The sequence below is a fragment of the Aplidium turbinatum genome, chromosome 1, assembly GCF_918807975.1.
Source record: "Aplidium turbinatum chromosome 1, kaAplTurb1.1, whole genome shotgun sequence".
NCBI classification, from domain to species: domain Eukaryota; kingdom Metazoa; phylum Chordata; class Ascidiacea; order Aplousobranchia; family Polyclinidae; genus Aplidium; species Aplidium turbinatum.
This window is the reverse complement of record NC_137472.1, coordinates 58,015,920-58,040,096: the sequence shown is the minus strand read 5'-3', so window position 1 is coordinate 58,040,096 and position 24,177 is coordinate 58,015,920. Positions and strand designations below refer to the sequence as shown.

The 24,177-nt window shown below is 36.8% G+C and overlaps 1 protein-coding gene across 1 annotated transcript; it reads right to left on the bottom strand.

Moving 5' to 3' along the window:
- Window positions 1–1,358: 1,358 nt before the first annotated feature.
- On the bottom strand, window positions 1,359–11,861 carry LOC145778112 (microfibril-associated glycoprotein 4-like). The gene is made up of 6 exons (XM_082589528.1): window positions 11,594–11,861; window positions 10,812–10,963; window positions 9,719–9,890; window positions 5,561–5,657; window positions 2,615–2,679; window positions 1,359–1,950 (listed from the first exon to the last, which is right to left on the bottom strand). The coding sequence occupies exons 1-6, from the start codon at window positions 11,859–11,861 to the stop codon at window positions 1,712–1,714; spliced, it is 993 nt and encodes a 330-aa protein (XP_082445654.1). The 3' UTR covers window positions 1,359–1,711.
- Between the last annotated feature and the right edge of the window lie 12,316 nt (window positions 11,862–24,177).

The window sequence follows — 24,177 nt, the reverse complement described above, 5'->3', positions numbered from 1 at the left end:
TGGTATTCGCATAAAACACTAACAAAGAGTTCTTACATGAGCAATGAGTTCAACCTTGGCTTCAACAATTCGGGTGCATTGCATTATTTCGTTATGCATTATTTCTACTAACACTTTCATTTGCATCATTACTACAAACTGACTATCGAAGGGAGTAAAAACAAATAAATGAAATAGTTAGTGTTGTTTGTATGTAAGTCTTATAACAATTTATGTAAAAATGTCTTTTATGCATGGCTTACGCAAAAGGTGAGGGCTAGAGGTTAAAATACCCCACGACTTTGAAATGTTAAAAACGTTTTTTTGAAAAATAAATTACAATAACTTTTCATGAGCACACATTTTAAACCAGCGGTTCTAAACCATCTAGTTTGGTTGGTTTTGAATCTTAATCCTCGGACTGACAAAGTCTTAATTGGTTATTCCTGGTAATTTCGCATACTTGTAGAAAGTAGAGGCTCTTGACGCAGGGCCGGTTACTGAGATTGACAGAGTCAAGTTTTCCGATTGTTCAGGTATTGTTGCCGGAGAATTATCCCACCCATTAGGTGGTATTGAATGGAAAGCAGTCCTCAGAATGCGTTGCTCAAGCGCAGGAGAGTCGAACCAGTGCCGCTTGATCTTGGAGCTTCTTCGTTCACGAAGTCACGCGCTAACCAATTGAGCTATCGGGGCGGCGGATTTCTGGCACCCAGGGCCGTATTAACTGCTTCCCATACTGCTCAGCTGGAGGCACCGCTCACTCATTTTGGTTTGTTTAATGTCATTTAGCTATTTGAAATGATGTGAATACTGCTAAAGAAGCACGATATACAATAGCTTAAATCACACATGGCCGTATTTACCACTTCCACACCACTCCTAGAATAGATGAAAAGTAATAGTTATCTACACTTCAGAATTTTTGTTAAAACTCGCTAAACAAGCATAGCTTCTTGCGTAATTTCATAACAGCCTTATTGATTCAACGCCCATGCACCCCTTGATAACTGAGAAACAGAACTATCACCACTGGTTGAAAAGTTCTAGTCTAATTTATTATTGCTAGCTTTTTTTTTCTCTACAAAGGCTTTGATAGTATTATGGAGTAGGGAAAAACATGCAACCCGACTCCACGATTTATAACTGGCCGAATCCAAATTTGTTTTAATTTTTATCTCTTTTCATTTTTTTAATTTATTTTCACTAAGTTGTGATCGAAATTGAAATGACAGCTTTCACAGAAATGGACAAGAACAAAAACGTTTGTTTTCTGGTGAATTTTTATAGCGCAATACCAAAAAAAAAACAAGAAACAATAATTTGAAAAACAATTGCAAACAAAATGCTATTGTTAGGCTAATCGTTTTTTATCCCGCTGGAGTCGGTGGCGGCCTTTTTTAACGACACTCCAGACACTATAAAATCCTTTCGACTCCACGACTCCACGACTCAGACACGACTCAGACAGTAAAATTGATATCATCAAGGCTGAGGCTAAACTAACAACATTAAACATTACAGTCACTAAATTAGTATGCATCTTTTATTCGGTAAAATAAAATCCTAAAGAATTGTTCGCTTTCCGGCACTTCCGCATTATCATAATATCTGGAATTCCTGGGAAAAGGTTTAGGCACCCTTGATTTAGAGACTAGGCCTATACAAAAATATTGAACAATCACGCCACATTTACAGCAGTAAAATGTCTATCAATTTGTGAACGCAATATTCATTTTTTCTTTAGCTTCATCTCAATTCGTTTGAGAGAGTAATAGAGTCCATGCCATGGTCCCCATTCCACTCCATCTCCATGCGACTTGTGTGGTCCTCTCAAGTACAATCCATTGGGATTGGCTGCATGACAATTATTGTACCACCAACCACCTTTGAATGTATTGGAGCAACTGCCTGGCCAAATATCCTGATCACGATCCTTGGCACTGAATCGTGCAGACTCTAAGGCTTGTCCTGCAAAGTGAAACAATGATTAAGGAATCTTCAATAGATTATCATTATAACATGGCAATACGCCACACAACATGTTGTTTTAGGTACTGCTTTTAGATAAAGAACATTAAAATAAATGTTCTTTCAATGAAAAGTGACAAAACTACATTTTGTTAAAACTTTGAATGCTCATTGCACAAATTTTCAAACTAAATTGCGTAATTTTTGTAAAAATGTTAAAATGCCTAGTTTAAAGTAGGATTTTACTTGTGAAAACAAACACAACACCTGATTCGGTTACATTAATGAGCAACACTTGTCTGTGACTCTTCATTTGAAACTTGTGACATTGGTTTATCTTTCCAACGTCCGAGTTCCGGTGTCGTGATACTTTCGAATGGTAATTTTGTATTTTAGCTCATGATGTTGAAGCCAAGTTTCAAAACTACTGCACTTTTGCATTGATGGATGACTTAATAGCTTTCAGTGGTGCAGTCCATGGACTATTTAATCCCACGGCCAAATTCAGTCGTTTGCTGTTTTTGCAGTGGAGACAATTTGCTGTATCTTGATTGTTCCATTGTTGAATATGTTTAACCAGTTAAGCTATAAAGTTAACAAGATTTCCATAATTTTACTTTCAGTTTATATTTACATTAGCTGTAGAGAAACAATTATTGTCTACCTGCAGTCCCACTGTAACCTCCAAAAGTCAAAGTATAATTTGTTCCAACTCCAACGACAAAGTCGCTGAAACACAAACAAACAAAAATAGCATATTTTTATTTACTAGACTTCAAAGTGAATCTACTGTAATATTCTTGCTATTTCCACACAGTTGTTAAGAAACGAAGACGCAGTTTGTTGTGTATGTATGTATGTGTTTGTTTTTCTTTTTTCTTGGATATCGTCAAAAATACAGTCTTTATCTGTAAGGCAAGCTTCCTGTGCAGTTTCAAACAGGATATATTGAGGTTAATAATCAGAACATTTCTGTGGTGCTGCCTTCTTCGTTGTGTGAGACTCTAGGACGAAAGTCTATCTTTTTGCTAACCCCAGACTCATGATGTTCCCTTACTACACTGAAAAGGTACTAGAAAGCAGCCAGTCTTTGGTTTTATCATCCAAAACTCCCAGACCTTCCACTCCATTGGGTGGGTTGATAAATTTATGCAAATGAAAGTATTGATACTGTAAGTGAACAATAACGCCTTTAAAAGTAAATACCCCATACAAAAAATAATGTGATACAACAAGATTACTACGTTTAAAACAACATGATTGATAAGAGATGATTTGCTGCTCCAACGTAACGAATATGTGTAGTCTACTATTGTTAATAACGTTTTATTGGAATTAGAGATGAATGTGAAAATAACGCTTTCATCAACGTTGTGGTAACATTCTTTTACGACATAAATACCACATTCAAGTCACTGTCGCAAAATAATGTACAGAATATACTAAGGGTGTAAAATCGGGCAAAAAATACTCGACTCCGACTCTTGGATTCATCACGAGCCGACTCCTACTTCGGCTTGATTATTGCCAGATTTTTTAGCGTTGCCAGATTTTATCAATTTTTGGATTCTTTAATATTTAAAAAGAGTAATCAGAATTTTTATGAAATATAGTGCATTGAAGTTGTGGTGTCCTAAGTAGCAGAGTTCTGGCCTCATTTATCATATTGAAAGCAGTTTAATATTCAATTAATGTCTGAAGCAAGGTGATTCACGTTTATTTGAAATATATATTGTAGTAAGTTGAATGACAGTTTGGTCACCGGTGTTTGTTATACACTCAAACTTGTTTTGTTTTTTAAACGTACTTAACTCCTCAAACAAACTTTTTTTGTTTGCGGTATTGAAACACTTAGTAGTATTTTTCTTCTTTATACTCAACAACTAATCTGAATAAACTGTCAAAAGCCATCCATGAGATGCGTACCACTTGTTATGTATGTGTCAGGTAATCAAGTTAACTGCTGAAATTTTATAAACAAAAAGCACAATTTTGTTTTTTTGTGAATGTGTGCGAACTTGATCGCATCGACACAACTTTGAAAGAAGTGTAGAATACAAAAATCTTTGACTGCATATTTGAAGAGCTTGTTTCCAAAACCGCTTACATCCACTTTCGGTGATTTCGAGAAAACCACGAAAAACGTTTATGACAGTTTCGCTTGGTAAATGTAATGCGCTTTTGATTTCTAACGATGTATAACTACCTACTGAATTGAGCCATGACGTTTGTCCAGATCTATGGAATATTAGAAGGCTTAGAATCGCCTTTTTATAAAATTAGAAATGTGGATATAAGCGGTTTTGGAAATAAACAGGAGAATAAAAATTGCCAGAATGACAGAAACCAATTTTTGAAACCATTTTTCCAAGCTGACCATCACTAATTCATCACCACAATCCAAATCCACTTTAACTCGACCTGTTATCAGCCGGGACCTGATCGTCCCGCCCTTTACTAGTTTTGAAATTTTATATAGAAGGAATTTTCCTAAAGCACTGATACTTCTTGACTTTTACTTTTTATCATTTGAGCATCGTTTAAACCTAATTTGCTTATTTTTGGAACATTATGTGGTTCACAATAAGCATTTTGTCACAGGTTGTTCAGAAATTCTGTCTAAATTCCTATATTTTGGCAATCGGCCTCGAAATGACTCATCGCTTCTGCTATTGTATACACAGTGGCCGCAGTCAACCGCGAGTCAAGTCATCAATCACACATTTAAACTTAGAACTAAACGCAATGGGACTCATAGTGCAATTTATCGTTTTATCTAAATCCCAGGCAGTTTTTGTTGCGTCATTGCACAATCTCGGCAAGTGAAGTTGACCAGTTTTTACGAAGATTCGACGTGTTCAAAACATGAAAAGCAAACTTTGGCTACTAGGAATGATCCGTTACTTTAGTTTAGTATTTACACTTTGCTACTTTTGAAAAGAAAAAAAGGGCTAATCACAACCGAATCATCAACCACAGTTATCCACAAAGCGTTGTACCATTATGTGTAGACGACATCAGAGGAACGGATTATTCCAAAAAAAGAAATAATCTCGGCAAAGTTTCTGATTGTCGCTCCAAATGCAATATGCCTTTTTGCACAAAGCACATATTGAAACTATGTATGTCATGCCATTCATGACATGTAGGCTACAGTTGAGAAGGAGCGATCTCCCCGGCGTAACCACTACCTGACTACTCACAACAGAACAGCGAGCATTGTGTTTCTCTAAATGCTTGTAAACTGAATTTTTTATAACTCCACGATCATTTGTGTGTTGATCCAGAGTTGTGGTACATTTCATTTTTAATTATGTAAAAGTAAAATTAACTATTCTTACATTGTCTCGACATTGCCAGACTCAAGTTAAACAACCCAGACAGAAAAACCCGTCATTTTTACATTGATTCAACGTCTGAAAAATGACGGGTTTTGCTGTCTGGGAAATTTAGCAAAAAGCAGCAGCCCAGGCAGAAAAGTTGGTTTTTATATCGTTTCAACGTTTAGCTACATTGAAAAGTATCAAAAAGAGGCAATATTGTCATAATTAAGGCAATATTGAATACTTTCATTAGGTTTTTTCTTTTAATTAAGTAAACTTAAGCTTACTCGTAAAGAGCATATCTGGTTTGGTTTTCAAAATCCTCCATATCTACTCTCATTTTATATTTTCCTTTTGCAGTCAATTTGTGAAGGATATCCAATCCTGAAATGCATTCAGTATTATTAAACTTTATAAAATATAAATGCATAATTGATTTGGGATCCAGTACAAAACAAACTTTCATAATGTTTAGTTTGAGTAGGTTTTTAACTTTTTGGAGTTTTGCTCTAAAAATCCCACCACAATTAATTTACATAATCATATATAATTATATATAGCCTACAGTAGTAATTTGCAGCAAGCAATTCGTTCCGCGCTTCTACTAACTTGCTGTAACAAGACAATCAAACGTTTTTCTTTAATTTCAAAGCATAGCTTTTGCATCACTGGTGGCAGTTAAAGTAGGCTACTATATCTAGTTGAGCATTACTTGGTGTGTCTAAGCTTTTCCAGTGTAACATCTTTGAACCTTTGCTTGTTTGCTAACAGTGAATAAGTTTATGAACTAAATCAAATCAAAAAATAAAGTCCCAACCATTGGACTAAATCAAGTTTTGGTTAAATGGCAATTTTACCAGACTCTTTCTAATCTACAATTGATTGGCTGCAAGTTTTTGGTTAAACAAATACATAGCAATAAAGGTTGTTTAAAAATAGTCAATATGTTACTATGTGATTCCATGAGCTCTTTAGAAAATAATGTAGCTTTAAACAAGTGTGATGCAGAATTAGAAATGAATTGATATCGTGCGCTTCATGGTAGTTGGCAGTTACAGTGTGTGACTGTGATGTAAAATGCCTTTATTAAAATGTGACGTACAATGCGTGCTAAATGACGTCATCGAAACTGTAATTGCAGAAACATTGTTTTTGTCCAAATTCGAAATTTTCAAACCACGTGAAAACCTGTTGGTTCTGCGGCTCGATTGCCCTTTCTGGAATTATATTTGTGCTACAGTTGTTTTTAACGCTATTTCGCCTATGTATTCAACCGCGTGGTCTGCTTGCGAACGACTGGCGTTCACTCTAATCGTCGCTGGTGCTCCCAGCAATAAGCAATTATGCTGATGAAGCCACGTCTCTTAGTGTAAAACAACAGTATTCGAGCGAGAGAATGACAGGACGCCTTCACCAGTCGTGTCTTCGCCTATTATTATTTTTGAGTTGGTAATTGCACTGAAAACCTCACGTGTCGGGCAAAAATCAGATTTTTATCCAATTCGTAAACTCAATTATATCGTCAAAACTAAAGGATTGCAAGATATGTGTGTGGCAGTAGAGCGAACGAAGCAGGAATAATAGGTAAGCAGCATCCAGCCCCTACTTTTTAGAACAACCACCTGTTCCCTTTCAACTTTGACGGAAATACTACTTTTCACTTCAGGTTTTTCGATGCTGACTTTTGGAGGGCAATCCCAGCTTTATTCTCCCAGGTAGTGATCCTCTTAAAATAATTTTATATCCTTTTCCTTCAAATTAGCTGCAATAATCTTGCTTTTCTCATTGTTGAAAAAAAAATCTTGATCTTTATCATTGCTAAATAAATATTTATTGCCCAAGTTAATGCTGCAAAAGACATATATATACGTATGCCCTCCAAAGCAACCCTAATGCTCAAAGAATTATGATTTACAGTACTGTACTATAACTGATTCGAAACCAATAAAAGTCCTGACGGAAACTGAGATTCCAATCCTCGAAAGGTCGTCGTCGTCGTGTGAGCTTCTTCGAGGGTCTATCCTTTTACAATTCCATTCTTTGGTTTCATTCTCCAAGACACGCGGAGCTTCCAATCCATTAGGTGGCTTGAAGATGGTACAGTCATTGATGATGTGGTGGAAGCAGGAGGAAGAAGAGGCCATTCTCAGGAGGAAGAAGGAGGAAGAGGCCATTCCCCATTGGTGCATGGTTGAGGAGAAAAGCCCGACGCCCGTACGGAGACGGTTAGTACAAATAAAATACAAAGATAAAAATAATAAGGTATAAATAACAAGCATTTTTTGATTTTTTAATTAGTCAATCTTTATGTTGATAAATATTTTTTTCTTTAAAAAGGAAAGTTTTTAAAACAGCTGTTTTCATAACTCAAGATTAAACAGGGGTGTGCTTGCATGGAATTTTACTAGAATGTCTTTAATTTCTGCTTATTACATAGTTCAGAAGGGCAATTGGCATGTGAAAAAATTTTGCAGTTAGTTCTATTATTTCATGCTGAGTTTCACCAACGTGGACCAAAGAATCATACAAAGATTGATTTAAGTGGTGGTTAACTTGCGCAGGTGGTTAAAGTGCCTCTGACAGGTTGGATCCAAGTATAGTAACTTTTTAAAGCATTTCCTAGCGCAAAATTATACTTAGCGAACTTTTTAATCTTAACCTCGTAGCTCAACTGGTTAGGGCGTAATTTATATCAAACGACTGTTCCGCAGCGCCACCACAGGCGAAACTCCATATTTCACTGCTCTGGGACGACTTTGGTGGTATTACGTCATCTTAAGTGGGCGTCGTTAACGACGGATGAAACAAACGCTTCCTAGATGTAATTGGTGGATCACAGTTTGGTCGGAATTGGTACAAGCGGTTGCTTTTTTCAAAGATTTATTGGTTTTTGCAGTTTAATAAAACTGTACTGGATATGTTCCTACAAAACCTAAAATATACTTGAAGTGAAAAATGAAGACATTTACGAATCATCATTCATATTTAATTCATCATCACTATTCAAAAATAAATAAAAGTTCTCTCTCTCTCTCATAATGTGCCTTCAGTTGGCCATTGAAATCCTGTGTAACGGCCATCTGGATCTAGAAAATTGTTTCAGATTCACCAAACAATGCATGATGGCAGCACAATCTGATTGTTGCTTCCGAGAGCATCAAACTGCAAGCAGTGAGCTTTGCGCAATGCAAGTTGTCAGTGCCAGTGTTAACCAAATCTTAGTTATACAGTTACGTAGCCTACATAGCAGAGTCTACACATGTAAAAGCCTACTTTACCTGTGCAAGGGTACGTTTTTGTAAACTTTGTTGTTTAGAAGTGCTGGAATCATCATCAGCAACTGGTTGCATCTTTACTTTTATAGATGGTATGGCAGATTTTTTCAAAATGTAAAGTTCGCTCAAGCCCATTTTTACTTGAGTGGTGTTAATAAAATCATCTTCAGTGAAGTGAAGAGAACATAATACGATTAGTTTTGTATGGCCCATCCCACTATCGAACACTTGAAGAAAATTTTGACCATTTTCTTCTCAGCACCTTGTTTTGTGGGAAAGCGTGAAAAGAAAGCACACGGTCTTTGTCACTGACACATAAACAGCAATTTGTAGGCATTGCCTCAACCATAAATTAAGGCTACTGTTTGTGAGATACTATTGTTACACTGCAAATGGCTATAGCCAGATTAAGACAAATAAAAAAGTATCAAAATTGTAGCCCTATGAAACTGCAATTTCAATTGAATTGAGATGCTGTTTGATAAAAATAAACTCAACCTATTTGATCGAAACCTGATAGTAAAAGTTCACTTTTTCATTTCGGTAATTCTTAATTTGCACATGCGTTAGACCAACAGAGCCCCACACATTCACGTTTTGCAGTAGCCGTACTATACTTTACCAAGTCATCACAGAGAAAGAATGTATCCTTCCCGCTTACGGTGACGTCACAGCGGTGTTGCCGTTTTTATTTTCGCAATTGAATGAGTGCCAGATTCGCCGATGTCAACGAAAGTTTGCAAGCGTGTAACTTAGTAGCCTGTTGATATTTTTTACGATTTGCTGGTCAGGAAAGTTTGTTAGTGTCATCTTTTTGGCATCTTAGGTAAATTTACCGAATTTATTTACCTGTCAGAGGCACTTTAACTTGTAGATAATAGTTCTTTCTTTTTTCAAAATACTTTCACGAATCTTTCACTCATGGGAATGTATTAATGCTCAACACATGCACCACTGCTGATCCCAAACAACAATGAGACTAAAGTATGGCGCCTTCCATTCTTGTTAGATCGGGTTCGCAATGACGTCATGTCATAATGGTAATACGTTATTTGTATTATCTCTTTCGAAAAGATAAGAGCTCGGTATTCATTTAACTTATTGCGTTATTTAAGTTAGGTTAAAAACTCGGTGCACTTAAACGTAAAACAGAAGTGAATAACAACAAACCTTCTACTAAGATGATGAAAAATGCAAGCAACTGAACTGGGATAGATTTGTTAAACAATTTTTGTTTCTTCTCACCTAACCAGAACTCTCCATTCAATCGACCAAAACCTTTGACATAACTATTAAAATTTCTGTAAAAAATTTCTGAACCATCGAATCGCTTTTGGAACACCTGCAAAGTATTTTTGTCATTAAACTTAAATTTCAGCTCGCTTTTATTTCTAACCATCGTAGCGAAAATAAAACTACAAAAACAAAAAGTTACACTGATTGTAGTGTAACTGCTCCATAAGTCTTAGCCTATCTGACTTGTTCGACTACTAGAGATATTAAGCAGTGTTTGCTTCAATATTTCATTTGTATAAAGTTGAGACAGAGAAAAAGAACAAGCTTCTACATGTCGAAAAGTTTTGTCAGAGCATTAGATGGTTCCACCTGATATGACACAATCCATCTTCTTTACAATTCCGAAGAAACCAGGCACAAGAGAATACAAAGAACATTGAAGAACATCGCAAGGCAATTGAAGAAGAATAAGAAGAAAAGAAGAAGAAGAAGAAGAAGAAGAAGTACTGTAAATGGTTTATATATAATGGAATTTTGAATAAAAATTGATTTAGTTCAAAATTTCAAAGTTTTTTTTTAGAAAGTGTATTGTAGAGATTTGGAAATTTATAAAAGTCGTTGAGGCCACGATCGATAAAATAGAAAACGCCATACTCGAGTTTCACCCCTAGGTTATTTGGAATCATCAGTGATGCATATCCATGTTGTCTTCTGCGATAATCGAACTTCCAACTTAACGAAATCCAACTAAACTTCTATGCAATGAACGCAATAAAGACTGAAGTTACGAACAGCTTCGTTGTCTTGAGACGTGGTAGAGTTGTTAAGAACGGCATACTCGACACTGTAGTACAATCTAGACGGAGTTCGATTCCCACTCAAGCCACGGACTACCACATTTCCATCAAGTTGGAAGTTTGATTCTGGCTCAAGACAACTTGGATATGCACCACTCATGATCACAAACAAGGTTGAAACGCGAGTATGGCGTCTTTCATTAGGCCTCAAAGCGTTTTATCACACTTACCATCCATCCACCACCGTCGGTTTCCAAATCACAATAAACCCGTAGACGAGTCACATCACCATCGCGAAAGAATGGATAGATAGTATAAATTCCGCTCTCGCTGATTCCATCATCGAAAAAAAGGTCTGAGCATGTTTGTGGAAACATTGCACCTGGAAAGTTGAGTATCAATAAAATTATTGTAGTAAAGTATTGCTACAGAAGTTGTTCTTTCATCAAGCAAATTTAGCAAATCAAAAAAATCTTGACATGACTAAAATGGCTTATTCAGAGATGTGCAACGCAACCAAAGGACCGATTAGGATGGGCGGATACAATGCGCAATCTGAGTTATCCTAACAATCTGACCATCACAGCGAAAATAATACTTGTCAACGTAACAAAAGTCTATAGAAAGAGGTAAAAACGATAACACGCATTGAAAAAATTATGAAATCAGCAAAGAAGGAAGGCATCAAGTAAGATCTTAAAATTACTGTTTAGCAACGTAAGTTGGGTTTTGGGCAATTTTGTTTGATTTTCAAGTAGCCTACTTGCATTTTTGTTTTGTGATATTGATGCAGCTTTTACAAAGTCTTTGAAACCAAAACCTTATGCTGTTAAGGTCTTTAAGAGAACAACTTTGTATTAAAATTTGTAATCAGTTTAATAATGCAGTTTAATCAATGGATATATGATTCATTCAATGCTTGGCAAATTTAGTTTAAAATGAAAGGACGTTTGTCACCTATTTCATGTTAAAATCAAATTACGAATTGATTAGATGTTGCATTGTGACATACGTTTTAAGTCTTCCACATCCCGACATTTGCATTTGTTTGCTGGATCTCCTTTTGGGCCTCTTTGTCCACGATTGCCTTTAGATCCTGTTAATCCCATCGCTCCTCGCTTTCCAGGGGGTCCACGAGTCCTGTTGGGCAACTTATTGGGGATCGTTGCTGGTGAACCATTTCCATCTCCATCACATTGGAGATTACAAGTTCCTAAGTCGATTTGAGCCTGGCAGCCCAAAGTCAAGATCACAAAGACAAAAATAATTACGAATGTCATGATTGCTCTGCAAATTTTTTCGGAATTATCATAAGTAAAACATTTTTTTTAAAGTAAAACATTTACTTTTTATTTCTAAGGTTGTGCAACATTATTTTCATCAAATGCCTTGAAATGATTTTTACCCTTTGCTTATTGACCTTTAACCTTTGACTTTGCAGTGTACAGAGAGTCAGTTTATTGTAGGCATCCTTCCATGTTTTCAGATGATGGTAGCACTCTGGGTACGGCAGCTTCTCATATGGCTCTGAAGTCCAATCCTGGCGTGGCAGTCTCGTCCACAGTTTGGACATATGAAATCAGAGGAGTTCTGAGGCTGCTGTCTCTCTTTTCTTCTTTGTCTTCTTTCCTCTAGTTGCTTCCTGCTTCCTCCGACTGTCAAACTCTGACATCCTTCCGGCAACTCCTGCAACCAAACCGTCGCCGAGTGTCACGCTTTGCGTTCCCTCGGACCATGCCGGAGAGGCAGAGAGGGGGGTCCTGTTGAGTTTATTGACTATATTGGGTTGTAGATAATAACAAGATTTTGTTTGCTTTTCACGTAGATTTACTTGTCTTTGGCATGCTTCTGCTGCAATAACCAATTGAAAACCTCAGGCTAACAACTGTTGCTCAAGATACTTTTCAACAGCAAGTCGTTGTAATGGATGGTTGTCGACGGGAGGTGGTTGTTAAGAAAGCGCTGTCAAAAGGACACTAGACAATGCGCCAATCCTGTAAAACGAACTTTCAAAGGGTTTTTTCTTAAATACCCTCACAATGCACGATATTGCACTTCGGGCAAGAAAGGGCAACATCAGGGATTCATAAAATTACGGGATGGGAGGATAAAGTACTGCCAGATACTTTTTAAATAAAAATAAATAAATAGATAAACTGACATTTTTAAATTAGTGGTCACCCAAAGCTTGCCTGTTTACGCTTGTGCGCCTCTAGATAGCTCAGTTGGTTATGGCGTGACTTTGTAAACAAAAAAACTTCAAGATCAAGCTGGCGCTGGTTCGATTCTCTGGGTGTGCGCTTGAGCAACGCATTCTAAGGACTGCTCTCCATTCAGCGGCATCTAATGGATGGAATAATTTTCTGGCAACACTTCAACAATCGAAAAACTACACTCTGGCAATCTCGGTAACCGGCCATGCGTCAAAAGCCTCTTAATCGGAAATTTAAAAAAACATTATACTAGAGGTCTTATAATATACTGTTGTACTCTAAATTCAGGGCTAAAGTTAAAATTATTCCCTTACCCTCTCCTAACATTAGCTGGAAAGAGTTACGCTTTCAACCTATTTCGAGCGATTTTTATGGAGCAAAGTTTCGTGCTGCCGTCAATAAATCGACCACTTATATTTGGAAAGCTGTTTAGCTGACACAATCCTACATCACTGAACTCACCTTTTCTTTAGCAAAATGTCCCTTCTTACTTTGATTCAATCATCTGCTAATGTTGAATCAATGCAAAAAAGATCCCTTTGCCTAACTGGAAAATTGCTTTGGTTCGCCTGTTTAGTCGTAATCATATTTAAAATTTTGCCTAAAAACTGTTATTTAGATATGCAAATTGCTGCAAGTTTTAAGCCACAGTTTTTAAACCGTTAGCCTCCACGTTATCTCTTTACATAGCTAAACAATGCCACTATGATGAATATGAGAATGGACAACATTCACTTCCATTATAGTCAACAACCCTGATTCCTTGCCATGCAGGAATACGATTGCATATAAAATTCATGTTAAAAATTACGATTATCAAGAACAACACGCAAAATAAGCCAAGTTCAACTTAAAGCTTCTAGGCTGCAAAACTGAAAATGGTTCTTTATTTAAATTTCTTGTCCAGAATAAAACGATAAATGTCATCCGAGTGTTTATAGACGCTTATAGGTTCTTTATTTGTACAGCAAACCTATTCTTATTTTGCATCCCATTATGCAAATCAGTTCTACGTCTGTGGACGTTGAATCAACGTAAAAGACAATTGATTGGTTGGCTGGAATATTTTTTCGTTCCAGTTCTTCCTCTGTTGTAGATGTCGCTTTTATTGGTTTCTTCAATGGATGGCTATAAGTCAACAAGACCTTGGCGTTGTTGCTAAAAGATGGTACAAGGAACACAATGGAGGATTTTGTTTATTTTGTAATTTACTTTCATTTAATGGCTTTTCACTTTTTGTTGCAAATACACACTTGATTATCAAAACATGAAATATAGCAAGCAACTTAGGCGAAGATAGAATGACAACACAAATTCAAGATAGATCTGAAACTAACTTGTACTGTAATTCACAATTCAGGGTTGCTAAGCTCGTTTGCGCTGTGGTTCAGTTCAAGATAACTGTTGTTTCTACCAATCGACTTTTAAAGTGTTTTGAAACAAATAAATGTTTGTCGTGTCCAGGCTTACACCCGGTGGTTGAAGATTTAGATTAAGTGAAAGTGGACGGAAAGTAATGAATTCGACACCGCTCAAGAGCATGCGGCTGTGTCTCTGGCCGCAGGACACTTAAAGGCATGCCTGAAGGTGGACACGGAGACTGGCTTCCTTGCCTTGATTGGCTATATGAGTATGTTAAACAATATATAGACAATATTAAAAGTAAAGTAATGAATCATACTGTAGCTAATTGCTACTTTTCCTTGGTGATTCTTTAAAAGCATTTGGAAAACGCCAATCTAACGCTTCATGTGAAGTTGAAGCTGTCATAATTTACACTAGTGTGAGGATTACTGGCGTACAGTAGGCTACAACTTCAATTGGGTAATTTATATGACAACTACAAAATTTTGAACCTTGTTTATTAGATTTGCTTTACAATCCAATGATCCCTTTCGTTACTAGATTTAAAGGTAGGCCTATGTTTGTTATAAGATAGGCTTAACTGGATGATTCATTACTTTACTTTTTGGTAAAAGTTTTTCTAATAAATTTACTGTGGAACTTGGTAGATTAACCAATTGGAGTTTAGATTACCCAATTGGAATTTAACGATAGGTGACAGTTATATCTACAAAGTGCTTTCTACAACAAGTCAAACTATATCACAACGTAAAAAAAGAAACAAAATAACGAAAACCTAAATAAAGCCTATCTTATAACAAACATACCTTTAATTCTAGTAACGAAAGGGATCATTGGATTGTAAAGCAAATCTAATAAACAAGGTTCAAAGTTTTGTAGTTGTTATATAAATTACCCAATTGGAGTTGTAGCCTACTGTACGCCAGTAATCCTCACACTAGTGTAAATTATGACAGCTTCAACTTCACATGAAGCTTTAGACTGGCGTTTTCCAAATGTTTTCAAAGAGTCACCAAGGAAAAGTAGCAATTAGCTACAGTATGATTCATTACTTTACTTTTAATATTGTTTATACTCATGCAGCATGATGTCTATTGCTCGATAGGAATATTGTTTCATTCATCACATTTCAATGCGTTCAATGCGATGGTGAGAGCCCTGCTACGACGTTCAAAAGGGTGCTGGTTAGACACCGGTCGAGGGCATGCGCGGTGTTTTTGTCAACACACTTACATCCAGGATTGAAGATGGACACGAAGATTGGCTTCCACACTTTTCCGTTTACTTAATCTAAATTTTTAACTACTGGGCATAAGCTTGGATACGACAAAAAATATAACTTCACTCGCAGTTGAACATATTGAAAAGTGATGGATGAAACGATATTCCTATCGAGCATTAAACATCATGCTATATAAGTTCTTTCACGAAGAAAAATATTAGAAGAAATGAACCATAACAAATTGCTAAAGACAAGGGCTCCGAAAACTTCTTGAGATTGGGGGGTAATTTAAGCAGGGGAGGGAACGATGTTTTGACATCGACAAGGGCTTATTGGATTATCGCATCACATATACTTCTGGAAGGTCGCTCCCCAGACCCCGTTCGAAATCCTAAATGCTTCAGTTTCTTATACAGCGTCTTAGACTGCATGTTTCGCGCCGAAGGCGCAGCATTTTTGCCTTTCAGCACGATTTAAAATTGAAAAATTCTTTCAAAGAAATCTGAAATCACGAGCAAAAGCTTTTTAACATTTGCTACATTTTTTTGAGATTTTGAGACAATTTGACTGGAAGAGGAGACGTACGCCAAATCCCTCTCTGTATTCTTCCTTGGCTCAAGTCCTCCAAATTTTGCACTTCAGACGCTAAAACGTTAGAATTAAAAGGACAAAAGCGTTAAGGTCAAAGCTATAATCTATAAAATTTAATTTACAATTACATGAATGCAGCACGACAACCTGTGCCATAACATCCACAGTGAAATGAAACGTTTCAGCATCTAAAGTTAAGTCTACATTCAACTTAGAAAAAAAAAAGCTAATAATGCATTAAATTTTACAAGAACTGAAAATAAGGAGACATCTTGATCGATACTATAGGAAAGCCTATACCATCTGCGCCGTATAAGAAATAACACTAAACAAAAAATGCCATAACACCCAGGTAATACCTTGTGCCAAAATCTCACAAAAACTACAAAGAAATAACATTATAAACGAACACCTCAACTCAAATAAAACACTGTGTGCATTCTGCTTCTATTCTAAGCAGAACTGTCAGAAGTCGCCAAAGACTTTAAATTTTTGTGCATTGTTAGAAAAAAATTCTTTGCAGATTTCATCTACACTTAAGCTTGCTTCATCCAAATACACTTAATGGGCATGGCACATGGCAATGAAACTGAGTCTTGAAGCAGTCATTGTGCTTCGGAGCCATGTTTTTAAGCGGAGTAGCGAGCTAAACGATCTTTCAGCTTCTGCAGAAGAAGGGCCATTGACCAGCAATAGCAAATATGCTAAAACTCCGATCACTGCCTTTACTTTAATCTTATTGCGATCCATTCTTTCTTGCCTAGAAATTCAACATCTGTAACCTCGTCTTCATCCTCTATAAACAGCTGCACGCATTACTGAAGAGTTGCTGTTTCTCCATCTGGAATGTAGCAATCCACGTAATTTACAAGTTGACCCAAATGCTTTTACATATTAGGTTTTGCTCCATCTACGATTTGTTAACCTTTGTCATTGTCATCAACAAACTGATTCAATGTAAAAAATGTGCGACGAAATCCCTGCTGCTTCTTCTGTTCCACAATTTGAGCCTCCATAATAGTTCAAAAACCTGATTAAAGTGCGTCCAAGACTGTGGTATTTCATTCTTGAAAAACTATGTCTTCTCTATTGAATTTCCCGAATGCATCGGTCAAGAAGCATTATCGAAAAAAGAACTATGTCTTGTCGGAAAAAATATAAATCAAGCTTGATATCTTTTCAATGAGAAAACACCGAATGGTTTTGCAATGATATAATAGTATACAGGGTGTTTCAAAATTTTTTATATCGTTGTACAGTCTTGTAACTTTGCCAATTATCGTTTATACAATCTCAAATTTTAACAGTAGGCCTATATACAGATGCAACATAAAATGTTATCGTTTAATTTTCAGGCGTTTTACTTTTTAGATGTAGAAATGTCACACAATAACATAGAAAAAGCATTTTGTGTACTGGAGTTATCCTTCTTGTTCGAACTTTTTATGCTATGTCTAAATCTGCTTTCCATCTGGCCCTTTTCTTCCAAATCGTTGCGCAAATGCACGCTGCACAGTCTTATTCGACTGTAGTTGACGTAGCGTTCTTCCCATCCACAGGTATTGCACATTACTGTATGTGTGGTGGATACGGTGAAAAATGTGATACAGATTGCAGAAGATATAGCCTACTGCTTAGATTCCAGGAGATTTTGTTTTTGTAGTGATCATTGATGATAATGGATGACATTTTAGCGTAATTGTGCAGTTGCTTTATCCCTAAAAAATGCATATTACCTCCCGGGTGTAATTTACCCCACTGGGAAACATTACCTAAAACATAAAAATTACAGAACCTTGTTGCGAGAACGTAAATAATGTCAGTTTTGCAATTATTTATAAAGTATGTTAGTGCAACCGACCTGTGTGAGTCCATCATTTTTCTGCTTACATGTTCATACAGTTAGCTAAGTGTATTGATTACTACTGTGGATACAAGTTTCAGTTTTCATTTTATATTAAGCTTCATTTCAATTCGTTTGAGACAGTAATGGAATTCATGCCAAGGATGCCATTCTATTCCATCTGCATATGACTCGTGTGGTCCTCCCAAGTACAATCCATTGGGATTGGCATAATGACAAAGTTTATACCACCAACCACCTTTGTAATAGGTGGCGCAATTTTTCGGAAGAATGTCCTGATCACGATCTTTGGCAGTGAATCGAGCAGATTGCAAAGCTTGTCCTGCAAAATGTAACAATTCAAAAAAAAAATTGATAGTCCATGATGGTCAACAGTTGGTCTTATTGTGTCGCAAAAAAATAAATCTAGAAAAACTCAAACAATACTTTATTGTATTAAAAAATATTGAATAACAACAAATAAATTGGGCTAATTTTTTAATAAACTGTCATTTTGATCACAGCTACCACAATGGATTGTCGTTTTATGGAAATGTCGTTTAAAAAACTGTTATTTTAATAATTTGTCTCTCGATCAACTGTCGAGTTGAAACAAACTCTACCTGCAGTTCCACTGTATCCTCCAAAAGTCATTGTATAATTTGTTCCAACTCCAACCACAAAGTCACTGAAACAAAAAACATAGAGACCAAAGATATAAGTTACACAGGTCTATTAACGAAGGACACAAGACACCAACAGAAATATTTTAACAGTGACTATTTTGATTTTTGACAATGTTTGTAAATCAGACAGTGACAAAACAGTGACTGTGAAACTTATAACTAAGACACAGGTTGATATAGAAATAATTGTATTTCAGTATGAAGATGATAATGCTGAATACAAGATGTATAAATCACCTTTATGTCAAACTGAAACTGTTTTGCTGCTATAGTGGTTGTAGTGTTCCATGTTTGACCTGTGAACATAAGTTCAAAACCTTGTCCCGTCATACCAAAATCTCATTAAAATGTCATCAAATCGTGAACCTGGTTATCACAGAATCTGTAGATTTAAGTTGGTAATGCGTAGGCTACCCATCAGCTTGTATCTAACGTAAATGCATAAAAACTCTCTATTTTCTAAATTTGCTGAGAGTAGCTTGTACCGAAGACGGAATGGGACAAAATGCATGTGACTAGCGACGGAATGCAAATCAGCGAAGCAGTGTATTGACATTTTATATTTACTCGATAAACAATGCTAACTTCGTTGGGTTAGGCTTTTGAGAGAAATTTGTCACATGATAACTCACCAAAGTCTAGTTTTTGTAAATTCTAGCGCATTTCTTGCCTGAATGTAGTAACTTATAGCCTACAAATAAAACATAAAATCAAGTCTAGATATTTAATTTAAAGTGCTAAGAAAAAATGTTTCTCTTACTTGTATGAAGCATATCTAGTTTGATTTTCAAAATCCTCCATGTCTACTCTCATTTCATATCCTCCATCTTTAGTCAATTTGTGAATGACATCTAATCCTGAAAGAAATGAAATGATTAAGCAATATTGTTAAACACATCTTTTCTTTCATATTTACGATAATGCAATGTGGCTCAAACTGCTGTTTGCGCGGCGTTTCAACATTATCATTTGACCCAAAATTAATAGGCTACAATTTGTACAAGCCTGCTGTCTGGGGCCTAGCTTTTCATTTTGTAATGTGGACATATCCAAGGGAAGGATCTATAGGTTAACCCAAAACTGCAGACTGTGGTACACCGTTTCAGTCTTACAGCCTCATCAGTGCACTAGGTAGCCTATGTCCACGACCACGAGGCTATAAAACCCCAACACATAGATTTATGTAAGAAATTAAGCAATGAAAACCAGCCCAGAAGACCGAAGTGTTTATTGAGCCATATTTTTGGTTTTACGTTTTGAAATGATTTTTTTTTTTTCAATTTTGTCAAAACGCGCTACTTGCTCTGTGATATCATAGGCGACATAAAGTTTTAATAAATCAAAGTCCACATCCAAAAGCGATGCAACTGCATAAGAAACGTCGAAGTTGATTGTGGTCATATTAAAATTTTAGGAGTGCTTTATGTTACTGCAAGATGAAGTTGGACTTTTACAAATATACCTAAGCTACTTGATGGTAAATAAATGGTAGCTTGGATTGCGTTTCTTGGCCATAATATCTGTATATATTCCTTTATGCAAATGCAGCATCAATAACCTGATGAAAACGATTGTTTGCTGAAATCAAGTGTAATCATTTTAGTCAACACTTCAAAAGTATTTCCTCACCCAACCAGAATTCTCCTTCCAATCGACCAAAACCTTTGACGTAATCAGCAAAGTTCCTATAGAAATCCTCTGAACCATCTATTCTCTTCTGGAAAACCTGGAAAACTGATTTATTTAGCTTTTCAAAGTGGTAACTTAAGTTTCTTGAACTTGGTTTGCTTTCATACCACCAAAGTACTAAAGTGCATCAGAAAAACATCGTAACCAAAGTTCAAAATTAAATATATATCAGTACAAAGAAATATAGGCTATAATTAACCAATAGCAATTTTACAAGTTTTTCCACACTGGCATAAAACTCTTTGACAATAATAGGCCTAAGTCCCATTAACTTGTTTCGAACATCGCACACATACTTAATTAGCCCAAATTTCTGATGGAAGTGGCTTAAATCTTGGCCCAAAATTTTCATGTCGAAGCCATATCGTTCCAACGCTGTAACAACACCGTCATTGACTGTGCCAGATACTAAAACTTCAAGCATTTGGTGAGTTTTAATTTCTTCGCCATTGCAGCGGTGGGTGAGGCCTTGCACTATGCTGTCAATAGATCCATAGAACTGCCTTCTGCAATGAGAAGCGAGGTCATGGGAAGCACTTTGCTCACAGCGCTTTCTTGAAATTTGGACTTCAGCTAAGCCTAAGCTATCTACTTGCTGTTGAAATTCCTTGTATAACTGCATAAATTGTTCTTCATTTCTAAGACTCTGGTAAATAACTTTTGAGTTTTCAACCAGATCCATCATGTCGCTGATGGTATAAGACTTGGTCTGCAACAGGCCAGTTATCTTTTCAAGTAGTTTGAATAAAACTTGGCAAAGCTGCAATGCAAAGTATGTGTTGCCTTGCAATAATTGGGAATAAAGGCCTAATGATTTTGCATTGTTGAAATTTTGAAGTGTGTTTAGCAAGGCTTCGTAGTTTGACAACACTGAAGAAATGGCCGGTACACGGGTCAGCCATCTTGTTTGGCACAAAGTGTGCAAGCCATGGCGGGATTCCTCCTGCAGGGCGATTTTGAACTTGCCAGACTGATTTTGCAAACTACTTAGCTCCTGAACAATTCCCATAGCATTATGCAGGTCTCTACTGCATATTTGCGTTGTCTTTCGAGTCGGAGTTTCCAAGCAAACAACTAAAAAGTTGTGCAACAAAATAAAAAAATGAAATTAAAACACAAAAGCAGAAAAACTATAACAATTAAATTTTTATCTCTACATTAGTGGAGGAGTAGTTTTGCATTAGTTACCCCCCCACTCCAATTGGTGGGGGGTAATCACCTCAGCGACCCCCCCCCCTCTAACGGAGCCCATGGCTGCAAGCACAAATTTTCCCAAGCAAACCTTTAGGGCAGGGATTCTTAACTAGGAGTGTACGCACCACTAAGGGGTGCGAGACCTGTGCCTATAGGCGGTGCGGGGGTGCTGAATTATCAAGGCTTGTTATAATATGACATAAAAAGCAAAGTTGTTTTACCAGGTTTAAACAAAAATTTCGAACTAAAGGTTTGCTTGGGAAAATTTGTGCTTGCAGCCATGGGCTCCGTTAGAGGGGGGAGCGCTGGAGTGCTTACCCCCCACCAATTGGAATGGGGGGTAACTAATGCAAAATTACTCCTCCACTAATGTAGAGATAAAAATTTAATTTTTATATTTTTTCTGCTTTTTGTTTTATTTTCATTTTTTTACTATTACTTTTCAGCCTATCCTAGGAAGGGGTTCGAGAACTGGTCGGTAATTTCAAGGTGGTGCCGACAAGGCAAGAGGTTAAGAACCACTGATTTAGAGGCCGCTTGTTAAACGAATTCAAACTTTTTTAGCAGATGACGTCGATGACGATGTTTTTTTGATCAAAATGCATGGTAAGCTTACTAATTTTATCTTTTCAATGCAAACCCCAATTCCTTATGTATTAAAAACAGAGAGAGTTATGTATTAAAAACAGAGATTAAAAACTGAAATATGTATGTTTGTCGTGTCAATTGCGTAATTTCGAAACGTCATTTTAACAGCAGTCAGTTTGCAACCATCTTTACTTGTCTATTAGTTATGTAATTAAATTTCGTTCAAGATTTCTTCTATCTTGGGAAGGCAAAGCACAAAACTCAGACTTGTGACATCACGATTGGCCGGGCGAGTTTTATTTCCCTCTTGGGAATATAATCTTCAAACAAAACTGGAAAGTGGCAACAACAATGCATAAAGCTTTCATCCAAAAACGTCATATACTTTTGCAAACTTAAAGTTTCCAATGTGAAAGTTTACATCTATAAAAGGTTTAGGTCTACTTCCAAAATGCAACAAATTTCCTTGAAGATTGTCGATTTTTTATCAAAATCAGTTTTTATCAGTTTCATCGTTTCAGCGCAAACGCTAAATTTGTCAGTTTATCAAGTGAGCGATTTTGCCTTTTGCTGTTAGACTTGCATCATTGCACTTGTCAGCCGTTCACCAGCCAGCACATCTGTCGTTTTTATCGATTCAACGGTTTCTAAAGCTAAATTAATGTAATAAGAACGGGTGAGAACGATTAAAGTCCAGCATAAGTATTTTTGAATAGACGAGTATTTGAATAGCAAGAGTAACGGAAGAACGTGACATGTGGAAGCAAATGAAGTCATTCTTTAGATCGGAAACGGCACGTGATGATGATGATGATGACAAATAGGAGACTTGAATAAAATTATCGTTTCAATTTCATCGAAAGACGTTCTTTTTTGAATGGGTGGTGGCCAGCAAGGTGTTGATTTCTAAGCAAGTTTGTGTCTCTTCTACAGCGAAACTGAACAAGCGAAGAGGCTTACATTGTTACTTAGCCAAGACAAGCTTTCAAGCGGAAAACAAGCTTTTTGGCCATATCGTGAGCAGGAAAAGTTAGAACGCACTGCTTTTAGTGAAAAGATCATAGGAAAACGAGCTCGTAGAAAACATCGACTTGCTTTCCTCAATAACCTCAAGGATCATCTTCACGTTACAACCACAAAAAAATGTTATAGTTAAATGCCGGGATAAATGGAAATTGGAAAGAACTATTAATGAAATCCAAAGCCTTGAACAGGCATGGTACAAAAAGAAGAAGCCAAGAAACAACCGCCTTATCAAAATAACTCCACCAATGAAACCTGAAGCTTAGTGCTGTTGTGACAATATTCATCGCAACAACAAATAAGCAATGCAAGAAATAAAAGTGATTGCCAACGGCAAGCGCCTGTCGTCCTACGGAGATAAATCGTCCTACGGAGATAAAACATGTCAGGCTGCATAGCCGAGTCGGCTGCATAGCCCAGTGGTGAGAGCGCTGGAACGGCAATCGAAAGGGCGCCTGTTCGACGCCGCTCATGAGCATGCAGCTGTGTCTTTGGTGGGATGCTTAACTGTAGACATGAAAATTGACTTCCTTGCCTTCCTTTATCTAAATCTTCAACCACCAGGTGAAAGCCTGGATACAACAAACAAAACATAAAACATGCTGTAAAGCCATTCGAGGCACTGCAAGTTGTGACTACATAACAGGCCCAGTTAGATGTATTCGTGGAACCAAGCCCCAAAAAGTGGACCATCTTTTTGTGTGCTCCCACCTGAACGCCCAATGCAGTGAATGGGACTTTTCAGTCCCATTAACATCAACATTCATCGCAAAGGAATGTATCAATCTCTGGTGTATTAACCAAATTTACAAGACTCAATAAAAGAAGATTGAGCAAAAAGCCAACATTTCGCTTCGCCATACTACAGGTTTTGGTAGGCACAAGTGTCTGAGTTGCACAGACATCTTGTACATTGCAACTCCAGCTTTGTCCACTTAAATGCCATCGCAATCATCAGATGCCGTAGTGTATAGGCTACAGTATACACCCATCTCAATTAAAAACCAATTTAGTCATTGAACAACTTACGCAGAGACACGTGTTTATTTATGCGAGCAGAGATTCAACTGCTCGGTAAGAGCGGGCATTGATGTAGGTTACCAGTCCTAGCAGATTTTGCGGCTTCATAACTCACATTATTTGCAGAAGTGAACCTTTCACCCATTTTGAACTGAAGTTTTA

Bases quoted from the DNA above. Each gene is read 5' to 3' on its own strand.
- LOC145778112 (XM_082589528.1), bottom strand. From the start codon at position 11,861: ATGACATTCGTAATTATTTTTGTCTTTGTGATCTTGACTTTGGGCTGC. The intron at 10,964-11,593 runs GTATGTCACAAT...TCAACTTTCCAG, and splicing joins GGATGTGGAAGACTTAAAAC to GTGCAATGTTTCCACAAACA. The intron at 5,658-9,718 runs GTTTGTTGTTAT...AATGCATTTCAG, and splicing joins TTTCATCATCTTAGTAGAAG to GATTGGATATCCTTCACAAA.